Source organism: Athene noctua, chromosome 2, assembly GCF_965140245.1.
Source record: "Athene noctua chromosome 2, bAthNoc1.hap1.1, whole genome shotgun sequence".
Classification (NCBI taxonomy): Eukaryota; Metazoa; Chordata; class Aves; order Strigiformes; family Strigidae; genus Athene; species Athene noctua.
Window position 1 is genome coordinate 36848392 of NC_134038.1, and position 25381 is coordinate 36873772.

Genomic DNA, 25381 nt, shown 5'->3' on the forward strand with positions numbered 1-25381 from the left:
AAGAAGTTTGTTGGTAGTTCGGACCTTTGGGGGATTTTCAGTTCTGTTTCTTGCCAACTTGCTTATGTACACCTTGTTTAAAATGTCATTTTTGGTTATATCTTTAAGCATGATGACGAGGGAATTCAGGAAAGGTTCCCAAATAGGAAGGGCATTGTTCTGTTACTGCAGGTACAGCACGTCCTACCAAATCCTCCACAGTCTTGCCAACTGAAACAGTGTATTGGGTTTGCGTGGCAAGGTTTTGGTAGCAGCAGGGGCACAGGGGTGGCTTCTCTGAGAAGGTGCCAGGTGCTTCCCCCATTTCAGACTCTCAGGAACTTCCTTCCTAAATAATACGATCATTTTGAAGCCTAGTATTTCAAAGTATGGCCATCTGGGAAGAAGCCTGGCAAACAGACCAGTAACCCATTGGCAAGAAGCAGACAGGGCTGACAGGCTCAGGTGTTGTAGATCATCCCACTTTGCCTGAAGAGCCATAAGAAACATTGTGTGGCAGAAGAGGGAACTCCAGTAAAAGGAAGGCATGAAAACTGTTGAGATGAGGCAACAGGTTGCCTTGCTTTCCATTTCAGTACAGCTGTTTGCACTGTATCATCAGAACAAACAAAACCAAGTTGAAACTGAGGAGCTCAGTGCCTGCATAAGAGGACTTCTAACCAGATGCTTGAGGCACTTGCTGATTATAGCATGAGACAAGGATGTCTTGTCCCAGTTAAGTCCTGTTTGTTACGTCTGTGGAGATGAGATGACCTGATTTCTTTTAAGGCTGAGGTGGGAAATAGATGCAAGACTACATTGCAAAAAGGATTCTTATTTTCATCCCAGCCCAATGTACTTCATGGGTTCAGTATGTTACACCCATGACCACACAGTATACAGTTGGAGATAACACTTTCACGTTGTTGCTGTTGAAATGATGTTCCGCTTACTTTAGAGTTTGAAAATATTGGTGTGGCCAGGGGAGGAAGGGATTTCTAAGTTATAAAACATCTTGGGACTGAAATATGAATGCTTGTTCTCTTTAGCTTTTATATGTAAAAAAAAAAATCTCCAGCTGTGAAGGGAAAAATTTCTGTAGGTTTTCCTGTATTTTTTAGTACCCCAGATCATCTCCAGATACTAAATATCCCTGTCTCCTGATTTAATAAATATGTGCAAAACCTCTGAGTATCTTCACAGCTGATGAAAGCATTTCATAGTTGAAAAACCTGGTCATCCACTAATCAGTCTGCTTCATGAGTAGGTCACCCCAAAAACCTGGTCATACACTACACATAGCTCTGTATAGTAGGAAGAAACCAACCTATTAAAAACAGTTTGTACAATGTATTTGTGCACACTCAATTCTGGCACAGCCAAGGCATAGTGAATAGTTGCATCTTAGTCTCCTACCCTGTATTCATTAGCAAAAGCTGCTCTGACAAGACTAAACCTCAGCCATAAATTACTCCTTTTCTTGATCTTTCTTCTCCACAGTTTCACTGAGAGTACCTGTCAGCCAGAAGCTTTAATAAAAGTAGCATGAATTGGGGAGGGGTTGAAGGACAGCTCAATTTAGCCTGGATGTTTTCTGCATCGGTGTTGATTTCCCAGATCTCATCACTCATGTATTTAACCTGGTAACAGGTTCTGTGACCGGGTTGTTTGGGTTTTTTTTAAATCCCCATCTAGCCTCCCTTTTATTGTCTCTTCTTCCATACTTCCCGGTTAGCTTTTCTTCCCTTCTGCTTTCTCGGCATTGGATTCCTCGTTACTGTTCCTCGGATAACGCTGGCTGCACAGCCCCACGGAGGGAGGCGGGCTGGCGGGCGCCTGCTGCCGCCACAGCCACAGCCGTACCTTGCGGCTGCGCCTCTGCCGGGACCGCGGCGACCCCGCCACGGCACGCCTGGGGTGTCCATCGTGGACGGCAAAACTCGGCCAGAGCCCAAGGGAGAGGAGAGGAAAGCCCCAGGTGAAGCCCGATGGCGGGGGGCGCCGGGGAGCGGGCCTGCCCGGGCTCTGCGGGCAGAGCCGGCGGCGGGCGTGAGCCCCGCCTGCCCCGCCGCCGCCCGGGGGGCATCCCCGGCCCTTCGCCGCCGCCTCGGTGGGAGAAGGAAGCCGAGCCGCGAGCTCCGAGCTACCGCCACCGCGTAGCCGGCCGGCGCGGCCCGGCCCGGCCCGGCCCGGCCCGCAGCACCGCGGCCCAACTCCGCTGAGGGGCCCCGGCTCGCACCGCCGCCGCCAGCGCCCTCCCAGGGGCGGGGAGGCGCCCGCCGCGCCGCCGTTGGTGGGTTTGAACCGCCGGGCGCTGCCCCTCGCCGCCCCCGGGGCCGGGCAGGAGGCGCCCCGCCCGCCGGCCGACAGGGGCGCTGCTCCCCACGGCCGGGCCAGGCCGGGCTGGGCTGGGCCGGGCCGGGGCGGGGTGAGGCGAAGCGGCAGCTGCCATTCCTCGGCTGCGCGGCCGCCTCCTCCCCCTCCGCCTCTTCCTGGCCGCGGCGAGAGTAGCTGTGCTGGCAGCGGGGAGGCGGCGGCGCCCAGCTCCCTGCCCGCCATGGCGATCCGCAAGAAGAGCAACAAGAACCCGCCGGTGCTGAGCCACGAGTTCATCGTGCAGAACCATGCGGACATCGTGTCCTGCATGGCCATGATCTTCCTGCTGGGGCTCATGTTCGAGGTGAGGCGGCATCGGCGCCCCCGGGGGGGCTTCGTCCCCTTCCTCCCCCTCCGCCGAGGGCTCTCCGTGCTGGGCGGGGAGGGCGCGGCGGTCCCCGACGCCCCGGGGGCGGGTGGGCGGCGGGTCGCTGCGGCTTCCACACACACCACCCCCCGCCATCGTGAGCGCCGCCCGCCGCACCTGCCCGCCAGCCCACGCCCCCCGCGGGCCGCGCGGCCCCGGCTGCGCTTGGGGAGAGGAGGCGTCCCCCCGCCCCGCCACACGGCCGGGGGACCCGCGCGGCGCCCTCCCCGCGGCTCATCCTGGCCTCGCCGTGCCCGGCCCCTCGGGGAACGCCCTCTTCCCCGTCTCGGCCCGGAGAGGCGCAGCCGGTGGCTGCCGCCAGCACCCGGCTCCCGGCTCCGCTCGCCGCCTGTGAGGGGAGGCCGCGACCCGCAGCACCCGTCCAGCGCGGCGGCGGCGCCGCCACCGTGAGAGGACGGGGAGCGGGGCGGCGCGGCGCTTCCTCCCGCGGCGGCGAGTTCCTGCTGGCGGCGGGGTTACGTGGCAGTCGGAGCGCGGCGGCCGGGGGAGGAGTGTGCGGGGAGGGGGCGGGGGGGTGAGGCCCAGCCGCCACAGACGATCCCCCGCTCTTTGTGTGCGCGGCCCGGCCGGTCCCGCCGGCACTACGGCTCCCGGCAGCCCGCGCGGCGGGGAAGGGGACAGCGGTGACGTGTACGTGCGGCCGCCGGGCGGGGGGGCGGCGGGCTCCCCTTCACACCCCCCGCACAACAAACACCCCCCGGCGCCCCCACCCGCGGCGCCCGAGGCCGCGCCTCGCCTGGCGGGGCCGCAGGCCCCGGGTTGAGAAGCCGTTAGCCCACAGCGGGTCGCTCTGCGCGTCCCGGCTGGCTCGGAAGCTGCCCCCCGTCTCCTCCCCCCGCTGCCGCCCCGCTGCGGCCGGGTTTGACAGGAGCCGGAGGTGGCTCTGCCCCAGGGCCGGCCTTGCAGGGCAGGCGCCCTCGCGGGGCCCCCATGTTGGGTGGAGATGATCCAAAATGTGCCTTTTTGGCTCTTCTCGGTTACTTTCCGGAGAACCGGAAACGTAATTTACCCGTGTGACTTCTGAAATGTTCTCACTGGTGTCCCGTCAAAGTAAGACCATTTTTTCTGGCTAAATATTTATGTCTTTTCAGTATTTTAGCCATGTGTCTAGTGTTGTGGAGGGCTTTTTTATTATATGGATGTTTTCTTCAGAATAATTTTATCCAGCCATTGATACTGCTGAGCACTAAAGGCTAGTGAAGTTCGGAAGACCAAAATACATATGGAAAGGAAAAACAGGGCAGACCGAGAAAGCTCTTATGTTTGGGTTTACTATCAAAAATCATCAAGACAGTCCTTATATGGTCGTTTTCTGGGGATTGAAGTTAAAGAGATGCACTTCAATCTTTACCTTTTATGCCTACTTCTGGCTTACTGTATTTATAATATTACTGGTAGGGTTGGAAGTTTTGTGGGGATTGGATGTGCTGAAGTCTTTTTGCTTCCAGTTTTTTCAGTCCAGGGTGTTTTCTACCCCAGTGTCAAAGGGCCGTATGCCTTTGTTGGTACAGATGTGGTACGGCTGAGAAGATTGTCCAGTTTAGGTCTTGGAAATTGCCTCCTGTGATGAACATTGGTCTGTATATATTTATACTGCCTGACTTGTGCAACTGAATTAGGACTGTGAGTAGCTGACTGAGCCTTCACAGGGCAGTTCAAAATTGACTATGTTTTGAATTGTCCTTTGAAGGCTTCTTTGAATAGTGAGCCCTAGGCAGCTTCACTCATTCAGGCAAACTAGGTGGATTCCCCGAAGTTACACGGAGTAAGCAGTCCAGTGTGTGTTCAGGGATTCCTGAAAATCTGGAGCTTGTTTACGAAGCACTAGTTTTTAAAATAAATCTTATTTCTTGTGAATGTTCATAAATGATGCTAGTAACCTGATAATTATCTTCAGATACTGAAGGTATCCTTCCAAGATTCATAAAGGAGTTTGGGGTTTTGCTGGAGGGGTTTTTTTGTTTTGTCGGTCCTAGAAATGCAACAAGGATGCTAGGTTTTTACAGTGGTGAGAAACAATCAGATCATAAATATTGTAAAGCATAATTATTTTTCCTTCTCTGTTAAGACATGTTGATTCATTGAAGATGTGCTAAAATTGAAAATTATTTTATGCTTATTGAGAGATAAGAAGTTGTGCTGCTACCTGCTTAGTGGGGTTTTTATAGTATCGTCACTCCCCCCCACACCCCCAAAAAAAAAAACCCAAACAAACCTTTAGAACAAACTGGTCCCCTCCCCCTTCATCCTGCTTTTTCTCACTGTCCATCATAAAGGAGTAGTACCACTACTGCTAATTTTCATTTCTTTTGTTTTACACTTCTTGCCAGAGGATCCCCAGGTCAAAAAAATGCTAATTATATTGAGTTGGTATGCGGCTAGCCTGAAATGGTTCTCCATTCTTTATGCCTTTTCTCTTTTCTTGTCCATGTTTTCAAAATCGTCCGCAGATTTATGAGTATGATACTGATCTTCAGATTTTGACGAATCAAAAAGTAGTTTCAAATGGAATTTATTCTCAGCCATTGCTGCACGCATTGGGGTCTGGGGATTACACGATATTGTGCATTCTGCTAATATAATACATTATGGACCAGAGAAAGAATCACAGCATGTGTTTTTGTTTTAATGTTGTGGAAAAGACAATTTATAAGTAGCATTTTCGAGGACATTTCATTCAGGTGATTGGGTATTCTGTAAACAAACCTATAGAGATCACACCATATGTTCTGCCTTTGGAAGGTCAGGTGAAGTGGTGTGAGAATGCGAGTTGATCAGTTTTACAGGAGGGGACAAACGTGCTGGGGAAGGGTGCTAAAACTATCGGCAAATGTTTTCAGCTTAACACGGTTTATTTCAGTAGCATTTACAGCACTTTTGTTTTTTCTCTTTCAGTTTACAGCAAAAGCAGCTGTCATTTTTGTTACACTTCAGTATAATGTTACAATTCCTGCCACAGGTACGTATCTTGCAGGAGGCTAGTTATGAGATAGTGTATTCAGACATTAGTATGCTGTACTTTCTAGACTGAGGGTAAGGGAATTTGTCAATTTGAATAGATAATAAGCAATTTTCAAGGACTTCACTTTATTTTTAATAAAACTCCATTTTAAATAATTAGGTTAGAAACGATGTTTCTGTTCTGCTGAATTCATCATTAGTCCTAAAACACCATCTGACTGGTAGATAAGTTAACGTTAATTCTTTGTCTGGTTTGTACGTGACAATCTTTACATCAAAGCGGAGTGATACTTTAACATAATTTTATTGTCCCCTTTCAATGCATTTGGGTAAGCTTCCTAAGTGCATTTAAGTTTTCATTTTTATGGTACATGTTTACAGAATCAAATTTAGTTCATGATGTGATAGAGAAGATGACTGTAAACAACCAAGTGACCTAGCTTATGACGGTGCTTTAATTTAACTTTTGTTTGTTCAGCTGACTACAAACTACTTCTGTCTGAAAGGTTTCACTTTGAGAAGCAGACTTATTAGCCATTAAACTATGCTGGTGCCTAACAGCCAATTCTGTTTGTCTTCTAGACGTACAATCTGCAGAAACAATCTCTCTCTATCACTATGGCATCAAAGACTTGGCTACAATTTTCTTTTATATGCTTGTAGCAATAATCATACATGCTATAATTCAGGAGTATGTACTGGATGTAAGTACAAAATATTAATTTCTTTCATCAAGATAATTAGACTTCAAGACTATTAAAAGTAAACTTTTGCATTAAAGCTTTTAACTGTTAAAACATGCATTGAGACTTAGATGTCGTAATGCAGTTAACAGGTAATTGTTAAGTACTACAGCATATAAATAACAATGGATTTTCATTTCAGAAAATTAACAGGAAAATGCACTTTTCAAAAACAAAGCATAGCAAGTTCAATGAGTCTGGGCAACTTAGTGCATTCTACCTTTTCTCCTGTGTTTGGGGAACAAGCATTCTTGTCTCTGTAAGTATGCTGTCTCTTTTGTTTGTATTACGAGATTTAAAAAATTTTGCTTATGATGATCACAAATAAGGTTTTGGCTTATTTTTCAGCTTTTAGCTGGTTTTAATATTAAATCAGGGACAAGTTTAAGGATTCTGTGTAGGTTGTAGTCATAACTGAGTATAAAGTCCAGTAATGTTACTGTTGCTCAGTTTGAGTTGATTTACTGTCAACTGAATAAGATAAAACTTTTAAACTGTATTATGGTACTTCATTTTCTGTAATATTTTGGTGTGGGCTTATTAGCATAAAATAAATCTTAGAAAAGCATCATACATAGTATTTTGGCAGCCTAGGGAATAGGTGTATGGACAGATTGCTGTAGACTCAGGTGAGTGTATGCTTTCAGATTACATGCTCTTTACTAGTGCCTGACTGTGTATAAGCTTAGTTTCAAAAAAGGGGAAGAGTATTTTTTTTTTCCTCCTTAACATAATGATTCCTGAAAAAACTTTCCCTCTCTTAGTTAAGCTCAAAGTTTGTCAGCAGTTTATAAGGGAAGACTTATGGCTGTAGTGATGCTGAGATAAACTCCATCTTATAAGGACACTATCTTGTATGAATGCTTGGTTTGTTTGGTTACTTTTTATTTTTCTAAGCCAATACAGCTGTCTCTTTGTTTTGGGACTTGGTTTTGGGTGGTGTTTGGATTTTTTTGTAAAACGAAATACTGATCTGCAGCTTTGACCTGTATGTGTAGGTGTGTGTACGTTTGTACACATGTATGTATACATGTGTGTACACATGTATGTACACATGCATGTATAGATAAATACATACATCTGTGTATGCTCATTATATCTGACTAGGAAGTAGCATCTTTGAGGGTTTATTAGGTTTTTTTGTTTTGTTTTTTCTTTTAGGAGAACTATATATCAGATCCAACCTCTCTGTGGAGGGACTATCCGCACACTCTGATTCCGTAAGGCCTCTTCCTCAGAGGATTCTTGGGGAGAGGAGGGAATGTTTTAAACTTAGGGTGTGTCATGTACAATATGTGTAGAATAAGTAGTCTGTAAAACTGTATTAGTCACTAATGTATTTTTGCTCATATTTATGGGGGAACTTGATTCTCTCAATTTGTAGCATAAAGAGTTCTCTTTCTGTAGGCTATTTTTTAAAGAATTACATTTTTGCAAGCTTTATCATAACAATTTCGGTTTTTAAAAATCTTTTGAGTTGTCTGGCAGGAAGGATCTATATTTTTATTTCTTTAAAGACAGTGATTAAATATGTTCACTAGAAAGCTTCCAAAATGTTTTAACTTCATTAATAAAAAGTAATATTCTTCAATTCTTGCTGTATTGTACAGGTTTCAAATGAAGTTTTTCTACATCTTACAGTTGGCATACTGGTTTCATGCTTTTCCAGAATTGTACTTCCAGAAAACTAAAAAAGTAAGTTCAAAATGTAAATCAAAACAACTCCAAAGCAAGCAACTTGGAACAGTGGATACGTTAATTTCTTTTGGACTTTCAGAGTAACATGTTATCATAGATTTCCTACCCTATTCTTACTTGTGTTACCCACTTTTCCTGATGGAACTTTGGGTGCTCAGATATCCATGGTAAAAGGTAGCAGTTTTTCTTTTCAGTTAAATCCTGTATTTCTAATTGCCATAACATTGCTATATATCTGTTGTATAAATAATTTTCCCTTGAGCAAATGAATGTGAGATTTTCTTTTCAAACTTTTTTTTGTTTGTTTCTTGTAATTAGTAGTGTGGATAGTCTCACTGAAATCACAGTTGCTTCATGAATCGTGATACAGGTGTAGAATATAAGCAGTGAATAATTTCATAAATCCAAGGAATATTAAACTCTGGGATTTGATTTAAATGCCATAGTCCTCAGCAGAAGTTCTGGTTAGTTGTGTATTGAGATCTTTTTTCAGTGCTCAACTTTTAATGGCATCCTTTTCCCCCTGAGGATTTTGTCTGCTGGGATTCTCAAAACACTGAGTTTACAGTAGATCTTTTCTTATTAGCACACTTTTTGCCTTCCTGGACCTATTATGTAGTCTTTTTGCATAGGCTCATTTTGCATATGCAGCTTCCTTTTTTAAACTTTTCTTTTTTAAACTCTTCAACACGGCTTCACCAAGGGCAGATCATGCTTGACTAATTTAGTGGCTTTCTACAGTGGACTGACTGCATCAGGGGATGAGGGAAGAACTACTGATGTCATCTACCCGAACTTCTTTTAAGGCTTCTGATGTGGTCCCACACACAGCATCCTTACTTCTAAATTGGAAAGAGATGGATTTGATGGATTGACTGTTAGGTGGATGAGGAACTGACTGGATGGCTGCTTCCAGAGAGTTACAGTCAGTGGCTCAATGTCCAAATAGAAACCAGCAATGAGTGGTGTTCTTCCAAGAGTCTGTACTGGGACCAATGCTATTTAATATCTTTATCAATGACATAGACACTGGGATCAAGTGCACCCTCAGCAAGTTTGCAGGTGACACCAAGCTCAGTGGTGTAGTTGATTTGCTCAGGGAAAGAAATGTGATCGAGAGGGATCTTGACAGGCTTGAGGACTGGGCCTGTGTGAACCTCATGAAGGCCAAGTGCAAGGTCCTGCACCTGGGTCATGGGAATCCCAAACATCAGTACAGATTGGAGATGAAGGAATTGAGGGCAGCCATGCAGACAGGGACTTGGGGGTACTGGGGGGTGAAAAACTGGACCTGATCAACAATGTGTGCTCGCAGCCCAGAAAGCCAGTTGTATCCTGGGTCGAATAAAAAGAAGTGTGGTCAGCAGGTCGAGGGAAGTGATTCTCCCCCTCTACTCCACTCTCATGAGACCTCACCTGGAGTGCTGTGTCCAGCTCTGGGCCTCCTGACATAAGGACGTGGACCTGTTGCAGTGAGTCCAGAGGAGGCCACGAAGATGACTGGGCGGCTGGAACACCTGCCCTAAGCAGAAAGGCTGAAAGAGTTGGGGTGGTTCAACCTGGAGAAGGGAAGACTCTGGGAAGACCTTATAGTGGCCTCTCAGTATTTGAAGGAGTCTTATAAGAAAGATGGAGAAAGACTTTTTATCAGGGCTTGTAGTGACAGGACAGGAGAAAAAGATTTTAATCTGAAAGAGGGTAGGTTATAAGGAATAAATTTATGATGAGGGTGGTGAGACACTGGAATGGGTTGTCCAGAGAAGTTTTGGATGCCCCATCATTGGACGTGTTCAAGGCCAGACTGGATGGGGCTTTAAGCAACCTGATCTAGTGAAAGATGTCACTGCCCATGACAGGGGGACTTGGACTAGATGATCTTTAAGCTCCCTTCCAGCCGAAACCATCTGTGTTTCTGTTGCTGCTCTGTGACTAGACTGTGTCTCTGCTGCCAGAGTTCTGCTCTATTCAAGAAAATGAAACTGACATGTTAAGTAACCATAAGTCTTTGTTCAAGAGCCTGGAAGAGGCTTGGGAAAATAGTAATGAGATGCTTTGTTTTCATGCTGATCAGATGCAATACAAACACTGAAGTTTTGCAGATAACTGCAGCTGATGTTCCCATATTGTGCTAGTGATACCTCGAATTTCTCTCCATATCCAAGTGTTGAGATTTTTTTAACATAACTTCAAGAAAGCTGTCACAAGTGTGACAGAAGTTCCATATGTTGAATAGTAGTGTTCTGCTGGGTCACTGCTTGGAATTTTGGCCTCTGACTTTTGCACGAAGTTTTAAGAGTAATAGTTCATTTGTTTTAGCAAGTTCATAGTTGATATTTCTTTCATCACAGTTTAACCTCTGCCATCTTGGCTTCTCTGCCTTATTCCTTCTTTTGAAGGAGCTGGCTTTCACTCAGGTCTAACTGTCTGTACTGCTGACATAGACCAGAAAAGAAGTTCTTAACTGCTTTCTGCATAGTAGTGTATACCTCCACCTGCATTATTCCAGTAGGCCTTCAGTCTCTGACAATTTGTCTAAGCAGGAAGCATGGGCTGTTTAAATGTTACCTCAGTTCTGAAGATAAAGTGCAAAAGGTTCATCCTGGCAGTACTTGGACAAACTGAGCGTTTATACTGACTATTCTAATTTGTCTGAAAGAACTAATTTTTTGTTTTGTTTCAGATCATTTAGAGTAGGTCTTTATCTGTTTTATCGCTCTTTGTGTATATGTGTGGTCTTTGGTGTTGTCACAAGTGTTTGATTCTGTGCTGTTGTTGTTTTTGAGATGGAGTATTGCATAACATAAGATAGACCTTACAAGATAAAATTTTTAGGCCTTTTTTTAATTACATGTATACAAGATAAAGCTGAAGCCCCTTGCTTGAAGTTTCCTAAGACTGGAGAGTTTCTTAAGCACAACTGAATGTACTCTGCATACCAACTTCAAGACAGACTTCTGTTGTGACATAGCATGCTTCAGTGATTCTGTTGACAGATGGCACCTTCTGCTTTCCGTGTGCTGTGTGTTTGTACTTAAATTCATGTCTCTTCCTCTTTATTATTTCATAACTATGAAGTGTTCAGTTCAATAGGGCTGGCTAACTTGAAGTGTGACCATGTGGCTTAACATAACTGGTTAATAACATTATTCTCTGTATTTGCTAGCAACAGTGTGCCAGAACCTTGGATGATCTTGGATTTTTTAAAATAGATGTCAACACTTGGAAACCTTTTCATTTTGGTTCATAGACTTATTTTATTTCTGTAACAATCTGATGGGCAGCAAACAAAACTGTAGGAAGTTAATCTGATGTTACAGTAATACATACCAAATAAGTATTGTAATAGCTAGTACAAATTCACAGTACTCACATCAAATAGAAACGGGCCTTATTAAAAAGCATCTTTGATGCGTTTTCTCACAATAGCAAAAGTGTAAGACACTGGATGTTACTGGTAAGTAAGCAATAATTTATGTGTGGAATTAGATGATTGAAGCTTAGTAATTCAGTGCTAGAACAGGCCACATTAAGGTAGCTGATAAACCAAGCAGAATTTCCAAGACTACAGAATACTTTGTAATAATATATAACATTGTACAATAATGTTTAACATAGTGTATAACACGTAATTACTTTTTTCTTCCTCATAGGAAGATATCTTTCGCCAGATTGTCTACATTGGACTTTATCTCTTTCATATTGCTGGAGCCTATCTCCTGAAGTAAGTCATAGAATCATAGAATGGTTTGGGTTGGAAGGAACCTTAGTGATCATCTAGTTCTGCCCCTCACTGCCTTGGGCAGGGACACCTTCCACTAGACCAGGTTGCTCAAAGCCCCGTCCAACCTGGACATGAACACTTCCTTGAACACATCCACAGCTTCTCTGGGCAAGCTGTTCCAGTGCCTCACCACCCTCTAAGTAAAGAATTTCTTCCTTATATCTAATCTGAATCTACCCTCTCAGTTTAAAACTGTTACCCCTTGTCCTATCAACTGCGCCCCCTAATAAAGAGTCCCTCCCCATCTTTCCTGTAGGCCCCCTTTAAGTACTGGAAGGACGCTATAAGGTCTTCCCAGAGCCTTCTCTTGCAGGCTGAACAACCCCAACTCCCTCGGCCTGTCTTTATAGGAGTGTTTCAGCCCCTGATCATCTTTGTGGCCTCCTCTGGACCCGCTTGAGCAGGTTCATCTCTCTTATGTTGGGGACCCCAGAGCTGGACACAGCACTCCAGGTGGGGTCTCACAAGAGCAGAGTAGAGGGGGAGAATCACCTCCCTCGACCTGCTGGTCACACTTCACATGATGCAGCCCAGGATATAGTTGGCTTTCTGGGCTGCATATGCGCATTGCTGACTCATAGTCAGTTTTCCATCCACTACTGTTTCCAAGTCCTCCACAGGGCTGCTCTCAATCCACTCATCACCTAACCTGTATTTGTGTTTGGGATTGCCTTGACCCATGTGCAGGACCTTGCACTTGGCCTTGCTGAACTTCATAAGGTTTGCACAGGCACCTCTCAAGCCTGTCACAGTCCCTCTGGCATCCCTTCCCTCTAGCATGTCAACTGCACCACACAGCTTGGTTTCGTTGGCAAACTTGCTGAGGGTGCACTCAGTCCCACTGTTCACTTTGCCAACAAAGGTGTTAAACAGCAGTGGTCCCAGTAATGCCCCCTGAGGAACACCACTCATCACTGGTCTACACTTGGACTTCGAGCTGTTAACCACAACTCTTTGAGTGTGACCATCCAGCCAATTCCTTATCCACTGAGTGGTCCATCCATCAAATCCATATGTCTCCAATTTAGAGACAAGGATGTCAAGACAGTGTCAAGACAGTGTCAAAAGTTTTCCATAAGCCGAGGTGGATGATGTCAGTTGCTCTTCCCTTATCAACCAATGGTGTAACCCCATCGTAGAAGGTCACCAAATTTGTCAGGCATGATTTACCCTTAATGAAGCTATGTTGGCTGTCACTAATCACCTCCTTATTTTCCCTGATTTGCCCTAGTCTAGTTTTCAGGAGGATCTGCTACATGATCTTGCTGGGCACAGAGGTGAGAATGACCAGCCTGTAGTTCCCTGGGTCCTCTATTTCCCTTTTTAAAAATGGGGTTTATGTTTCCCCTTTTCCAGTCATCAGGAACTTCACTGGACTGCCACCACTTCTCAGCTATGATGAGTAGTGGCTGAGCCACTTCATCTGCCAGTTTCCTCAGGACCCACGGATGCATCTCATCAGGTCCCATGGACTTTTGCACCTTCAGGTTCATTAGATGGTCTCGAACATGATCTTCTCCTACAGTGGGTGTTTTTTCTTTCTCCCAGCCCCCACCTTTACCTTCTGTGTCTTGGGTGGTGTGGCTGGAGCACTTGCCAGTGAAGACTGAGGCAAAAGAGACATTGAATATCTCAGCCTTCTCCATATCCCAGGTGACCAAGTCTCCCTTTTCTTTTCAGAGAGGGCCCACATGTTCCCTAGTCTTCATTTCATCACCAACATACCTATAGAAGCTTTTCTTGTTACCCTTCATGTCCCTGGTCAGATTTAATTCTACCAGGGCTTTAGCTTTCCTAACCTGATCCCTGGTTCCTTGAACAATTTCTCTGTATTCCTCCCAGGCTACCTGTCCTTGCTTCCACCCTCTGTAGGCTTCCTTTTTGTGTTTGACCTTGTCCAGGTGCTCCTTGTTCATCATGCAGGCCTCATGGCATTCTTAGCTGACTTCCTCTTTGTTGGGATGCATCACTCCTGAGCTTGAAGGAGGTGATCCTTGAATATTAACCATCTTTCCTGGGTCCCTCTTCCCTCTAGGGCCTTATCCCATGTCAACTGTCAATTTTTGCTGGCTTCATTCTCTGTCTTGAGCATCTAACAAAATGTCTGAACATTTGTTTTATTTGTTTTGATAGACTGACCCATCTTGGACTTGTTCTTCTAGTATTGCATTACTTTGTTGAATTTCTTTTCCACATATCCCGTCTCTTCTACTTCAGTGATGAAAGATACCAGAAAGGGTAAGTAGTCGTTATCTTTAAATTCATGTAATTTCTGTCTCAAAGCCTTGTGCATTTAACTAACCAGAAACCAAAATAACAAGGAAGTTCAATGTTTCCTTAGAGGCCATAGGCTAGTTTTAGTATTTATATCTCTAAACCATCTATTATTTTACCTTATTCACCTATTTAAGTAAAACTTAGTAGTAGTATAAAATGAAATAAAATCTGACACTTTGTACTAATATTTTTTTTAAAAAAGGTTTGTAGAAAAAGGAACAGCATAGGTTGCTAATACAGCCTGTTCTGTAGGAACTACTAGCATGCTTATGTGTGTTATAGAAAGTGAACATTTGCATTGTTGGTACTTGTGAACAGAAAATTCATTTAGTGTTTGTGGTGTTTTTTCTTTGTAGATTTTCACTGTGGGCAGTTCTTTTTGTTTTGGCAAGGCTTCTCACCTTGATTCTCTCAGTCCTTACTTTTGGCTTTGGACTGGCAAGAGCAGAAGATCAGCAGCTGAATTTCAGTACTGGAAACTTTAATATCCTGGCTGTTAGGTATAGTAAACTTGGAACAGTTCTTAAGCATGAGCTATAAACCTGTGCTAAATAAACAATATAAATTGTATGGTATGGTATTTGTGCAAGTAATTAAGAATGGTTAGGTTTCATGCAGCCGATGGGATCAATAGAAATAGCTTATGTAATAAACTTGTAAGGCACAGTGAAATGAAACATTTACACTCTACAGCTGAGAAATCTGTAACTGGTTACTTGGGGTTTTTTGTCAGGAAAAAAAAAAAAAAAAACAGAATTAAAGGGAGTATCCAATTACAGAGATTACTTTAAAATATTTTAGTTAGTGAGTTGAATTCTAGATACAATTGCAGTGAGTTTATCTATAGAGGTCAAGGCATTAGGCCCAGAGCATCTTTGGTCCTGATTGCCTCTTTCTCTGCCTTTATTATGGCTTCTGTTGCTGCTGCATGATGCAGAATGTTCAGCCAACCACGTGGACTTTTTATGAATTAAATCCAGAAAATTAAGTTATTAAAACATTGTCAGCATTACCCTGCAGAATTGATACTCAGAACTGCAAGACTCTTTTAAACTATTTTCAGTTGTTACTACCTGTTGCCTTGAAAGTAATCCTGAGAAAGGAGAAAAGCGGAAAGAATTCTAGTACTTCCCAGTTTTGATGGAGGGGCAAAGACTTCCCTCTCACTATATCTAGTTTTGTTCAGCTGTGCTAAGCCCAGTCACCTTACGTGAGCTAACTCTTGCATGGCTTAGAAAATAGATGGTACTGGATGGGGGGAGGTCACAAAAAAAACCCAAAAACAGATAAAAACTGAACTTCTACAAATTCGTCTTACCTAGAAGGAATCACTCTAATGTGTTTGAAGAACCTGTGTAAAAAGACAGTTTATGACATGCAAAAAACTATCTGAGGTGGTGTTCTACTTTCCTTTTCTATTTAAATAATGAGAGAAACCTACTGATAAACCTTCACCTGTGTTTTGTTTCTAGAATCAGTGTGCTGGCCTCCATCTGCATGGCTCAAGCATTTATGATGTGGAAGTTCATTAATTTCCAGCTTCGGAGGTGGAGAGAACATTCTTCTTCTCAGCCTCAGTCAGTGAAAAAGAAGTTCGTAACAGCTAAAGGAAAGACCTCCAGAAAAGAAAGAGGTTAGTATTTTCAGTTTTTCTGTTGCCTTGACTTCTCAAAAACAACTTTAGATAATGGAGAGTCTTTTATAATATAAGTGTTAAAGAAACATGTCTAACTTGCAAGTGAGATGACTCAAGTTACAGGAACAGTATTGGTGAATATTGTTGGTTGGGGTTTTTTTATTATTAAAAAACCCACTATATATTAATTGTTTGTTTTTTCTCTTCTAATTGGCTGAATGAAGGAATTACCATTTCTTTTGTTAATGCAATGTCAGATTTTTATTATGTCTAATTTCATTACTTGAGCAAAATGTGTCATGCTTATGTTTTATTCTCTTATGAAAAGAGAACAGACACATTTTTAGATCTGTTCTCATAATCAATTACTTCTAAATTTTTATTGGCATGAATTTCAAGCTTGGTTTTCATTGCCACTAAACTCTTGAGTTTTTAGGGCAAGGTCATGGTTTCATTATCCATCCAGTAAATAGGCTTATGTTGGGCTGTTTTTACTAAAATTAGAACTTTGATACATCTTTTAAGGGAAGTAGTAACTACTTACTGCTCTAAACCTGTGTAGAAGCATTTGAAAATGAACTAATGACTCCAGGTTTGACTTCTTGATTGCGTCACAACTATTTTTATGGAGAGGGCATGAAAGGTGAACTGAATGCTTTTTCCTCCAAGGAAAATTATGTGCTCCATTTGGAAAAAAAAAAAAAAAAATCCACACACTTCAATATTTCTTGTTGTACCAACAGTTAAACTTCTGTGTATTTAATTGCTATCTTGAATAACTTCTGCACTTTTTTTGAAACTGCTTCAGTAATTTCAAAAGCTTATCTCAGCATGATAATCTGCTGCCAATCATGTATTACCAACGTGTTCCACTTTTTGATATACTAAACCTGTGTGAAGACCATTTGCATTGAGAACAGATTTGCTCAGAGATCAATTCAGTGATTTTTTTTTTTTTCACTGTTCTTTTTTATTAAAATTAATGTGGTTTAGAGTATTTCTTACTCACTTTTGATGATTTGTAATTATCTCAACTCGGCTTTTCTGTGTTGTTGGGGTTTCTTGTTTTTGTCAGAAAATCCAGTTGGACTGTTTTTTAATTGAGTGAAGGTAGCTTCCTGTGTAGGTGTCCTACTTAAGCAGAGCTTTGTGTTCATTGTGTACTATGAGTTATTGCGGCATTAATGACAAATATCTTTAAAGCATAAACTTAAATAGCATATTAATCAGTGAACTAAAAATGTAGTCGCTTTTTAACAACTCTCAAACTATTTCATTTGCGTAATTTGATGAATTTGCTGCTTTTCACCCAACTTTAATGGAGACTTGCAAGTGGTAAACAAATAGTGAAAAAAGCAGTTAATTGGAATTGTGGTTCTATTCACAAAATAATTGAGCTATGCCTGTTTTAGACTGGGGAAATTTACAGCTTATTTTAAATGGAAAGAAAAGAACTTTAAAATCTTAAAGGTTAGTGTTATTTCATATACTTGTGTTTCGAAGATTCCTCTGATGTTATCTGTTCAGAACACTTGCACAGTATGTAGCAAGGCAATGTTTTTGAAAGAGTAATACATGCAATTAAATGGTTTTTAAATTGTATTTTTTTCTTGTGGTTGGATGGATTTTTGGGAGCCAGGGTACAATAAAATGTGCTACTTTTAGACTATGCCAAAAGCAAGAAGTGACAGTAGAAGAATCCTACTGGTGATGTAGGTGGGGTATCCAGGCACATGCTGATTCCTGTTCTTTATTTTACTTACGCTTGTTTTGACATGACTGTTTATGAAAATATGATTTCAGTTAGCTGGCTTGGATCTAGCTCATTGTTTGTGAGCTTCTTGATTTGAGAATAACACAAACTTTTTGAAAAGTATCCAAAGACCACCTTATGTAGGCTTAAAATGGTGGTGGTGTTTACAACCAAATATGTTGGATAGGCTTTGACTGTTTCTGTGTGACTAATTGGTCCTATGTCTGGTCTCATTCTCATGTATGTTTCTGATTTTACTGTTTTCTTTTAGTTGCTTGTTTGAATAAATGGGAGCATTTGGGTGTAGTGGGGGATAGAGGAAAATTAACGGTTGGTTTTGTGGATTGGCCACACTGTGGTGATCTACCACACACCTGCAGATGAAAAACATTAATTCAACCAGTTTTAATGGTTGCTTGAAGTCACAGCGATACTGCAAATTGAAGCAAAGATGTTAAGCAGCAAGCATTATAGCTGGATAGGCACTTCGCTCTTCAGATCTGTTTTATAAAGTTACTGTCAGGCAACATCTCTGCTTCCTTGGGTTATGGTGACACTGAATAAAGGGGATACTTTTAATTCACAATGGTATCATGTTGCTCCATTTTTACGCTAAGTTGTGTGCATTATAAATCCACAGATTGTGGGTCATTGTTCTAGGGCAAACTTTTGCTATCAAATTGTCACTGTGGTACTTGAACAGTTTAAAACACTTGAGACCTTTAAGTTGGCCCAGAAGTGGGATAGACATACAGAGTTGCAGCTGGTAACACATTCTTACTTTGTATTGTTAAGATAAGTGCCCAGTCTTGTGTTTGAACTCTTTCCATGTACACATACTCCTCTCAAATTTAACTCGTGTTTTACTTCTGTCCATCTTATCTATGTAAATATCTTCATCAGAACATAAATGAATTCTATATTTTAAAGTGTATACTTTAAAAAAAACAGTGTATTTGTATATAAATATTTTCTGTGTATGTGAAATGTTTGTGAAGGAGTGTAATTTTAGGAAGAATTAAAATATGAAATAGGTGGGATAAACAGTAAAGACCTACACCAGGGCATTGTGTATATACTGTGTCTCCAGAATTTCACAGGACAGTCTCATTTACAGGTTGAGTATTTTACTTTTTTAAGATAGTATCTTCTAAAACCTTATAGCTGGTCTTGATTTTCAGTCCACATGTATATAATGCACACATTTCAGTGTCAGGAAACTGAACTTTATCATAATAAACTTTAAATTTTGTAAAATTTACAATTTTACACTTTGTAAAAAACAAAAGATACATCAGTAGTTTGTATAAAAGACTGTTTGTGTAGGACCTACAAAAATGTAACAAAATATAAAGTGTCTCGTTGTATTTGAAAAATGTTTCTTCTTTTTTCTAGAAAATGGAATAAATGGAACAGTGACCTCAAATGGAGCAGACTCACCTCGTAGCAGGAAGGATAAATCCTCGTAAAACTGGGTTTTATTAAGTTAATTGACTAATGTCCCCAAAGAATCTGCTTTTTACATGGATGGCCCTTCAGCACTAGAGATGTTACAGATTAAAGAAAATACAATTCATGGTTTTTGATTATTGCTGTTGTTTTGAGAAACTTTTTTTAAAAGCCATTTTGACTAAGAAAAAAGGTTTATCTGTCTTCAAATACTTGGGGGGAGTATACAACACTTTTTAAATAACATTGACACTTTTTTAAACATTTATTGTGATGAAATCACTTAATGAGGATCACTGTTGCAATGTATTATTTCCTTCCAGTTTTTGTAATCTTGGTGATATATACTGTTCTACCAACTTTACTTTTTTTCAAGTTCTTCAAGAAGTATTGCAAAAGTGAAGCAAAAACTTAGTATGCGTTTTCAGATACTCTGGCTTTTCATTTAATTGCCTTGATTCAAATTTACTGTTCAGATTGGGATTCTGAGACCACACCAATAAACCTCTTTATTTTGTAGTTATTAGCTACACAATGTCTGCTCTAAGAATTGCCCCATATCATTAAACCAAAACTGAACTAATTGGAAATGTTGCAGAGTCTTATTGTTTGTTGGTTAGAAATCTCTTACAAGGAACAAAAAACCTTTCTGAGATATAGCTTTAGCACTTGAAAATTAGAAGGGAGCGTGTATGGTCATAGAAAGAGTTGATTTGAGTAGCACCGTTAACTCCCGTCTGTGCTTTTAAAGTGTACATATCTTGAAGAATTAGTGTGTGTTGGACCTTCTTTGAAAACTTGTTTGTCTGACTTTTAGAGGGTGGAGGTTCTTACAGTGTGTTGTTGTGATTGTTTTAGGAGGCATTTAATGTTCCATGGAGAGGGAATTTGTTAGATAAATGGATCAAGTTATGAGAAACATTCCTTTATTCTAACTGCTTTGCTTTGTTTCACCTGTTAGGAAATAGTTTGATTTCTTCTATATATATTTTTATGAAAAAATATTTAAAAGCTACAAGTTCTTAAAATTGATTTATTGTGCCCTTTGCTACAAGTGGAAAATCTTCATTTAAGATTTTCTCCATTATCTGTCTTTCACAATTGTATTAAATGTGAAGCTTTGTCCGGTTAATTTTCCAGTTTAATAATGCAGTTGCTGTTTCCTCTGTAGCCTTTTGTAATGGGTGTAATTCAACCCATTTCACTTGAGAGAATGAGTTAGAGATTTAATTCAGTCTTAAGAAGTTGCTAAATTAGTCTTTCAAGTTAACCCAAGTATTGGCCTGCTGATTGATTGAGAGGAGTAATTATGAGCAATCAAGCTGATAATAACAGTTTTTAATTAAAACTATTTTATTTATAGTTGAGTTTATACCCAGTAAAATAATAAATCTGTATTCTGTATCTTCTACAGTTCGGTTGCTTACTATACAGAACAAACGTTCCTAGTATCCATTTTTCCATCATTTAGTGCTAGTTAGAGTTACTGCAGTACAGTTGACTGCAGTATAATTTATTATATGTTTCAGATAATTTCCATCACAGTTCCTGAGCACTTGCTTCACAGCTCCTGAAGTGGACTTGACAGACTCGGACTTGCTTAAGTTGAGTACTCTGGGGCAGCATGCCCTGTAATATGCCCAGTCTGCTTCAGTGGAAGTAGCTATACCATATCTTGATTTGGTGAAATAAAACTCAAGTGGTGAAACTGTGAACCTCTCTGATCTGACCATGAAACTGGAAAGTTGGAACTAAGAAATTTTGAGGGAATCGCATACGGTCAATACTTGCTGCACAAAATCACATTTCATGTCTGTTGTTTCTAAAAAGACGACAGATTCTGTGTGCCTTGCTCTCAAGTTGTACCTTAAGCCAAAAGGCGATAATTTTTAAAGTTTCTAGTGTGGTACTTGGACTCTTAAATCAGTTTGCTTGTGATATCTTGTTGTCCAGGGGCTGTCAAAATCATAAAGTGTGGAAGAACAAATTATGAAGGGAGCATTTAAGGTACTACTTGAGATCTTTGAGACTTATTTGGAGTCTGAGTGTTGTAATATTTGTTTCCCTAAGGCAAACTGTTTCTTGTAAACCTCATTCTTTGGCACAGTAGTCTTGAAGTGTAAATTTCAGGTTCACTTCCAAAAACATCAAAAGAGTATATTCTTGCCTGTTAATTCTGATGTTGTTTTTTGGCTCCTTTTCGCTTTATGGATGTTCTTGGCCTTTGAACTTTGAAAAAAGCACTTTTATTTCCACAATGGCTTAATCTTCATCCTTGCCTTATAGGAGTTGTTGCTTTCTACAGAGTAATAGAGAATAATTTCAGTTGTTCAAGAATTTGCATAGAGTATTGAAAGGCAGTTTCTTATAACTAAAACCACGTATTTATCATTTCAGATGAGGCAAAAGCAGTAATTTTTTTATTTTCTACCTTGGGGTGGAAACCCCTGTGAATTTAGAAGACTTTGAGACTTCTGTTTCTAGTTTGATATTAGTTGTTTTGGCATGAGATTATTGTTTGCCTGGATAACTTCTTTGGAATTGCATAAAATTGATTTTCAAATATTATTGCATTTTGGCTCTTTGTAATCTGGGATTCAGTAAACTGGAAGAAGATTAGTTGTCTAATCATGTTTTCTTAATTATGGAATCAGGAAAATTAGAAATGGAAATGACTGAAGAGCTCGTTATTATAGTCCTATGCCTAATAAAATAATTTTTGCTTAGGCTGTAGTAATTTATCCTGATCAGTTACCAGGGTCCCACAAAGAGAAGGCTTTGTGCATGTAGATGGATTTGAATTGGGTAGTTCATATAGACGCTGGATAGGGTTTGTTGGGTTTGTTTTTTCCCTTAAACCCCCTTCTCCCTGCCTCATCTTGTCAGAAGTTTTCAAGACTTAAAACAGATTTCAAGCCTTTCCCTCCCCCCCTCCACCCCACATATATGTTTGGTTTATGTCTACTATAAAATCTTTAAAAACCAGTATTTTACTAAGTAATTATATGTAACTTAAAAGTACAAACAAGGAATGCAGAGCAGCTGAAACTTATTTTCCAAGTTTTTGCTTTTATCTGGACACTTTATCCTCTTGACGAGTTAGAAAGATTGATTTCTCTTTTGTGAATTACTCATGAATGTGGTTCTTTGGTCATGGGATCACCTGAAAGCAGTATTTCCAAACTTAGGAACGATCAAGGCATTTGCTGTGCAGAGAACATGCATAGGCTAATTCTGCTGACATTAGAATATGCCAAAAGTAAATAAAGTATGTTAGAATAATGCATTTGGAATTTTCCTAATACCTTTTTTTTTTAATTGTGTTTATGGAGTTCTATCACCCAGAATTGTAATAAGCAGTGTGGTACTTTGGTAGAAGTAATCAGACTTCCATAAAAAGGGTTAATACACATCTGCAGTCCTTTTGCTCTTTGCAGATTTCTGACTAGCTGTACCTGAGGTGATTTTGTTGGGGGCAAAATTTGGTATTTAAGGGAAGAGCACATTTTCATGATCTTGCTAAGCTGGAAGTAATGTAGGTTGCTGCCAAAATTGGGGTGCTGTCTCTTACCTCGTCCATCACAAGACTTTCTGGTGGTGTGGTGAACTAGATGAGGGACTTGTGTGGCTGAAAATTGGCTTGTTTGTTTAGGAGCCTTTCCACTGGATTAGTTGCCTGATAGTAATCCTGAAGGTACTCCAGTATTCATATATAAGAAAGAAGAAGAGATGCAGGGAAAAGGTGAATCAAGTTTTAAGACAGCTATCCCTTTGGCTGAATTTGGCTGAAAATTGCACTAGATTACAGTTTGAGTTGAGAGATCTTACTGAAGGGCTTCCAGTCATCAATACCAGAAGGGAGCTGGTCTTTCTGGTGGCTTCCACATGCCAAACTGATTAACTGTTAATGGATTTTTGTCAGATACTGTGGGGGAAGGGGAAATACTCGATGTGCTTTACTATACTGAGATACCTTTTATCTGTCATAGTGTTGGGATTTTTGAGCAGTGCAAGATGATACTGGTTGTGAAGAAACGAATTCTGAAAATGTAGTTTTTCTTGGATCAAAAAAACAAGGTGGCTTTCCTTAACAGCGGGAAAACTGCAGCTTCTTTGATGTGGGATTTTTTTCACCACGTGAACCCTTTATGTATTGAAGTAGGTATTTCAGAGAGCTTTGCAAGAATTGCACTGTATGCCTGTCTAGGCGCGTGGAGAGGAGGGTTGTTTCATTTCTGTTATTTTTTTCCTGTTTTCAAGAAATTCACCATCTGATTCCTAGATCATACTTGGGTTTGGTTCCATTTGTGACTCAGCCCTTTTGGCCTGTGTTGTAGAAGATGGAGTTGGGCAGCTGCAATAAGGCTCCCTATGCAGTGTTGGTCATTGCTGTCCTAATTGTCCTCAGTGGAAAATGTCAGTATTGAAGGGACTTGACCGTGAAACAGAGTGAGTCGTGATACTTGTAATGTTTATGGGCCAGTGAGAGCCTGTATACAGAGATAACTGTGTTCCAGGGGGCTGTCATTTAATGCCTGGAGACTGTAGTAATAATTACCTTGTTACACAGACACTTAGGTTACTTCTTGCACAGGGTATAAGAATGTCCTACACAATTAAGGCTTGGGGAAAAATTAGGAGATCCTTTAAAAAGAATAAGACTATTCAAGGGACTGGCATCAATTATCATTTATTCATTGCATTTGAATTTCTCACATTGTTAGTCGTGGATTATCTTTAGAGCACTGGATTAGACTATGCTTGGGGTTTTTTTATACTGTAGGTTGTGGTGGTGGATGTCTGGTGGGTATCCTCTATTCTCATTGCTCCCTTAAATACTCCGTTTAGGATCTGATAAGCCTAGTTCTGTACACATTAAGGAATTTGATGTGCTCTTCAAAATTGAGATAGAAGCAGTGCCGGAGTGTTTCTGGAGCAGCCATGCAAGAAATAAGTACATCAATATGTCGGGTGTCATCAGAACCCACTTAATGGGAACTGAACTCTTCAGGATGAATACATTAGGATACAATTTGTATTGCAATGTAGTGTTTGGATATAGCTCACATCCAGATAGCAAGTGCCTTTGTGGGTGAAATGGAACTGCTATTGCAATCTACAACTGTTGGTTCCCCTTCTGTGAACGATGAGTGAGGAGCTGCAGTAGACTTCGTTCTGCCTTTCAGAGAATTTCTTTTGATGTTGACAAGACAAAAGCCAACAATTTATTTCAGGTTTTAAAAAAAGTAAAACATGCTACCTAGTTTTGAATCCAATGTGCTTGCTCTTGATCTCTTTCTATGAGTCCTGTCACTTTTATTTTAGGTTTCTGCAAATATTTTACTTTTATCCAGCTCAAGGACAGCAAATCTGTGATGTGAGTGCCAGAAATGACAACTCCTTTTTCTTCTTTTTGTGTTTGAAACTTTTTGCAGAATCAGAGCAGCTACAGTGTAGCTTTATAATTTGATAGCTTTTCAGTATTCATTCTTTTTCTTTATTTATTTTGGTTAACATTAAAGGTCAGGCATTGTCATGCAGCACAACACAGTTGTCACTTCTTTATTCCAAGCACAAGAGTGTAAGGCAATTTGGTATACTGAAATATTAAGTCTTGACTGGTTTAGCAGAGATTGGTATTCCTGGATGGTTTTGTTTTTCATATTGTAGTTCACTATTACTGCCTTTCTCATTTAGGAAACTGGCCACTTAAGATCTCTGAATCTCTAGACTAGTTTGCTGTATATCACTTGATGAAATATGGTCTAAAACTTGAGCTTTGTGTCTCCTTATATTGGTTATAAATGTTGAAGAATGTATCTTGCATTGTAATTAACAGAGAAAAACTCAGCCCATGGTGATAAGAATACTGTAATGGAGTAGGAATTTCAATTCTTGAACTCCAGGCTAGAAGCCAAGCCAAAACTATCTTGTGTTCTCATGCAGGTGATTCCTCCTCTTGTTTCTTGATTAATCATTATCTTTGTTTTGTTTATTTAGATTGTAAGTTCTTTGTGGCAAGGGTTGTCTTTTGTATGTGTGTGCGCGTGTGTGTACCCAGGACAGTATGGCCTGGAGCCCCAGTCTGTGGAAGCTGTAATAAGCAATCACCTTGTTATTGTTTTAATGGATATCATAATAAAGAGTATTGAATTAAAACTGTCCTTGAATAGTCTGTTACAAAAATGGAGGCATGTAAATTGCATCTGGCCTTGCTTACAGCAGCATCAGTAGCAGACAGATACTGGTCAAAGACAAATACAGTGTTCTCTTTGGAGATACTTGCTTGAACCGGTGAATACAAAGCCAAGAAATCTTCTTAGACAAGATAAATGGTGTG

The 25381-nt window shown here is 41.0% G+C and overlaps 1 protein-coding gene across 2 annotated transcripts; it reads left to right on the top strand.

Annotated features, from left to right (window-relative positions):
- The first annotated feature begins 2407 nt into the window (after positions 1-2407).
- Positions 2408-25194, top strand: TRAM1 (translocation associated membrane protein 1). 2 transcript variants are annotated; one of them, XM_074898851.1, is made up of 11 exons: positions 2408-2659; positions 5639-5720; positions 6302-6408; positions 6590-6706; positions 7609-7667; positions 8058-8142; positions 11796-11866; positions 14060-14164; positions 14560-14703; positions 15676-15836; positions 18988-25194. In XM_074898851.1, exons 1-11 carry the CDS (start codon positions 2537-2539, stop codon positions 19059-19061), a joined length of 1128 nt encoding a protein of 375 aa, XP_074754952.1. In that variant the 5' UTR covers positions 2408-2536; the 3' UTR covers positions 19062-25194. The 2 variants fall into 2 exon arrangements, with proteins under 2 accessions (XP_074754952.1, XP_074754951.1); XM_074898850.1 differs by having other exon boundaries at positions 5639-5702; positions 6287-6408.
- The last annotated feature ends 187 nt before the right edge of the window (positions 25195-25381 follow it).

Excerpts from the sequence above, each read along its gene's own strand:
- TRAM1 (XM_074898851.1), top strand. The coding sequence starts at position 2,537 with ATGGCGATCCGCAAGAAGAGCAACAAGAACCCGCCGGTGCTGAGCCAC. Across the intron at positions 2,660-5,638 it reads TGCTGGGGCTCATGTTCGAG|TTTACAGCAAAAGCAGCTGT; the intron begins GTGAGGCGGCAT and ends TTTCTCTTTCAG. Across the intron at positions 14,704-15,675 it reads TTTAATATCCTGGCTGTTAG|AATCAGTGTGCTGGCCTCCA; the intron begins GTATAGTAAACT and ends TTTTGTTTCTAG.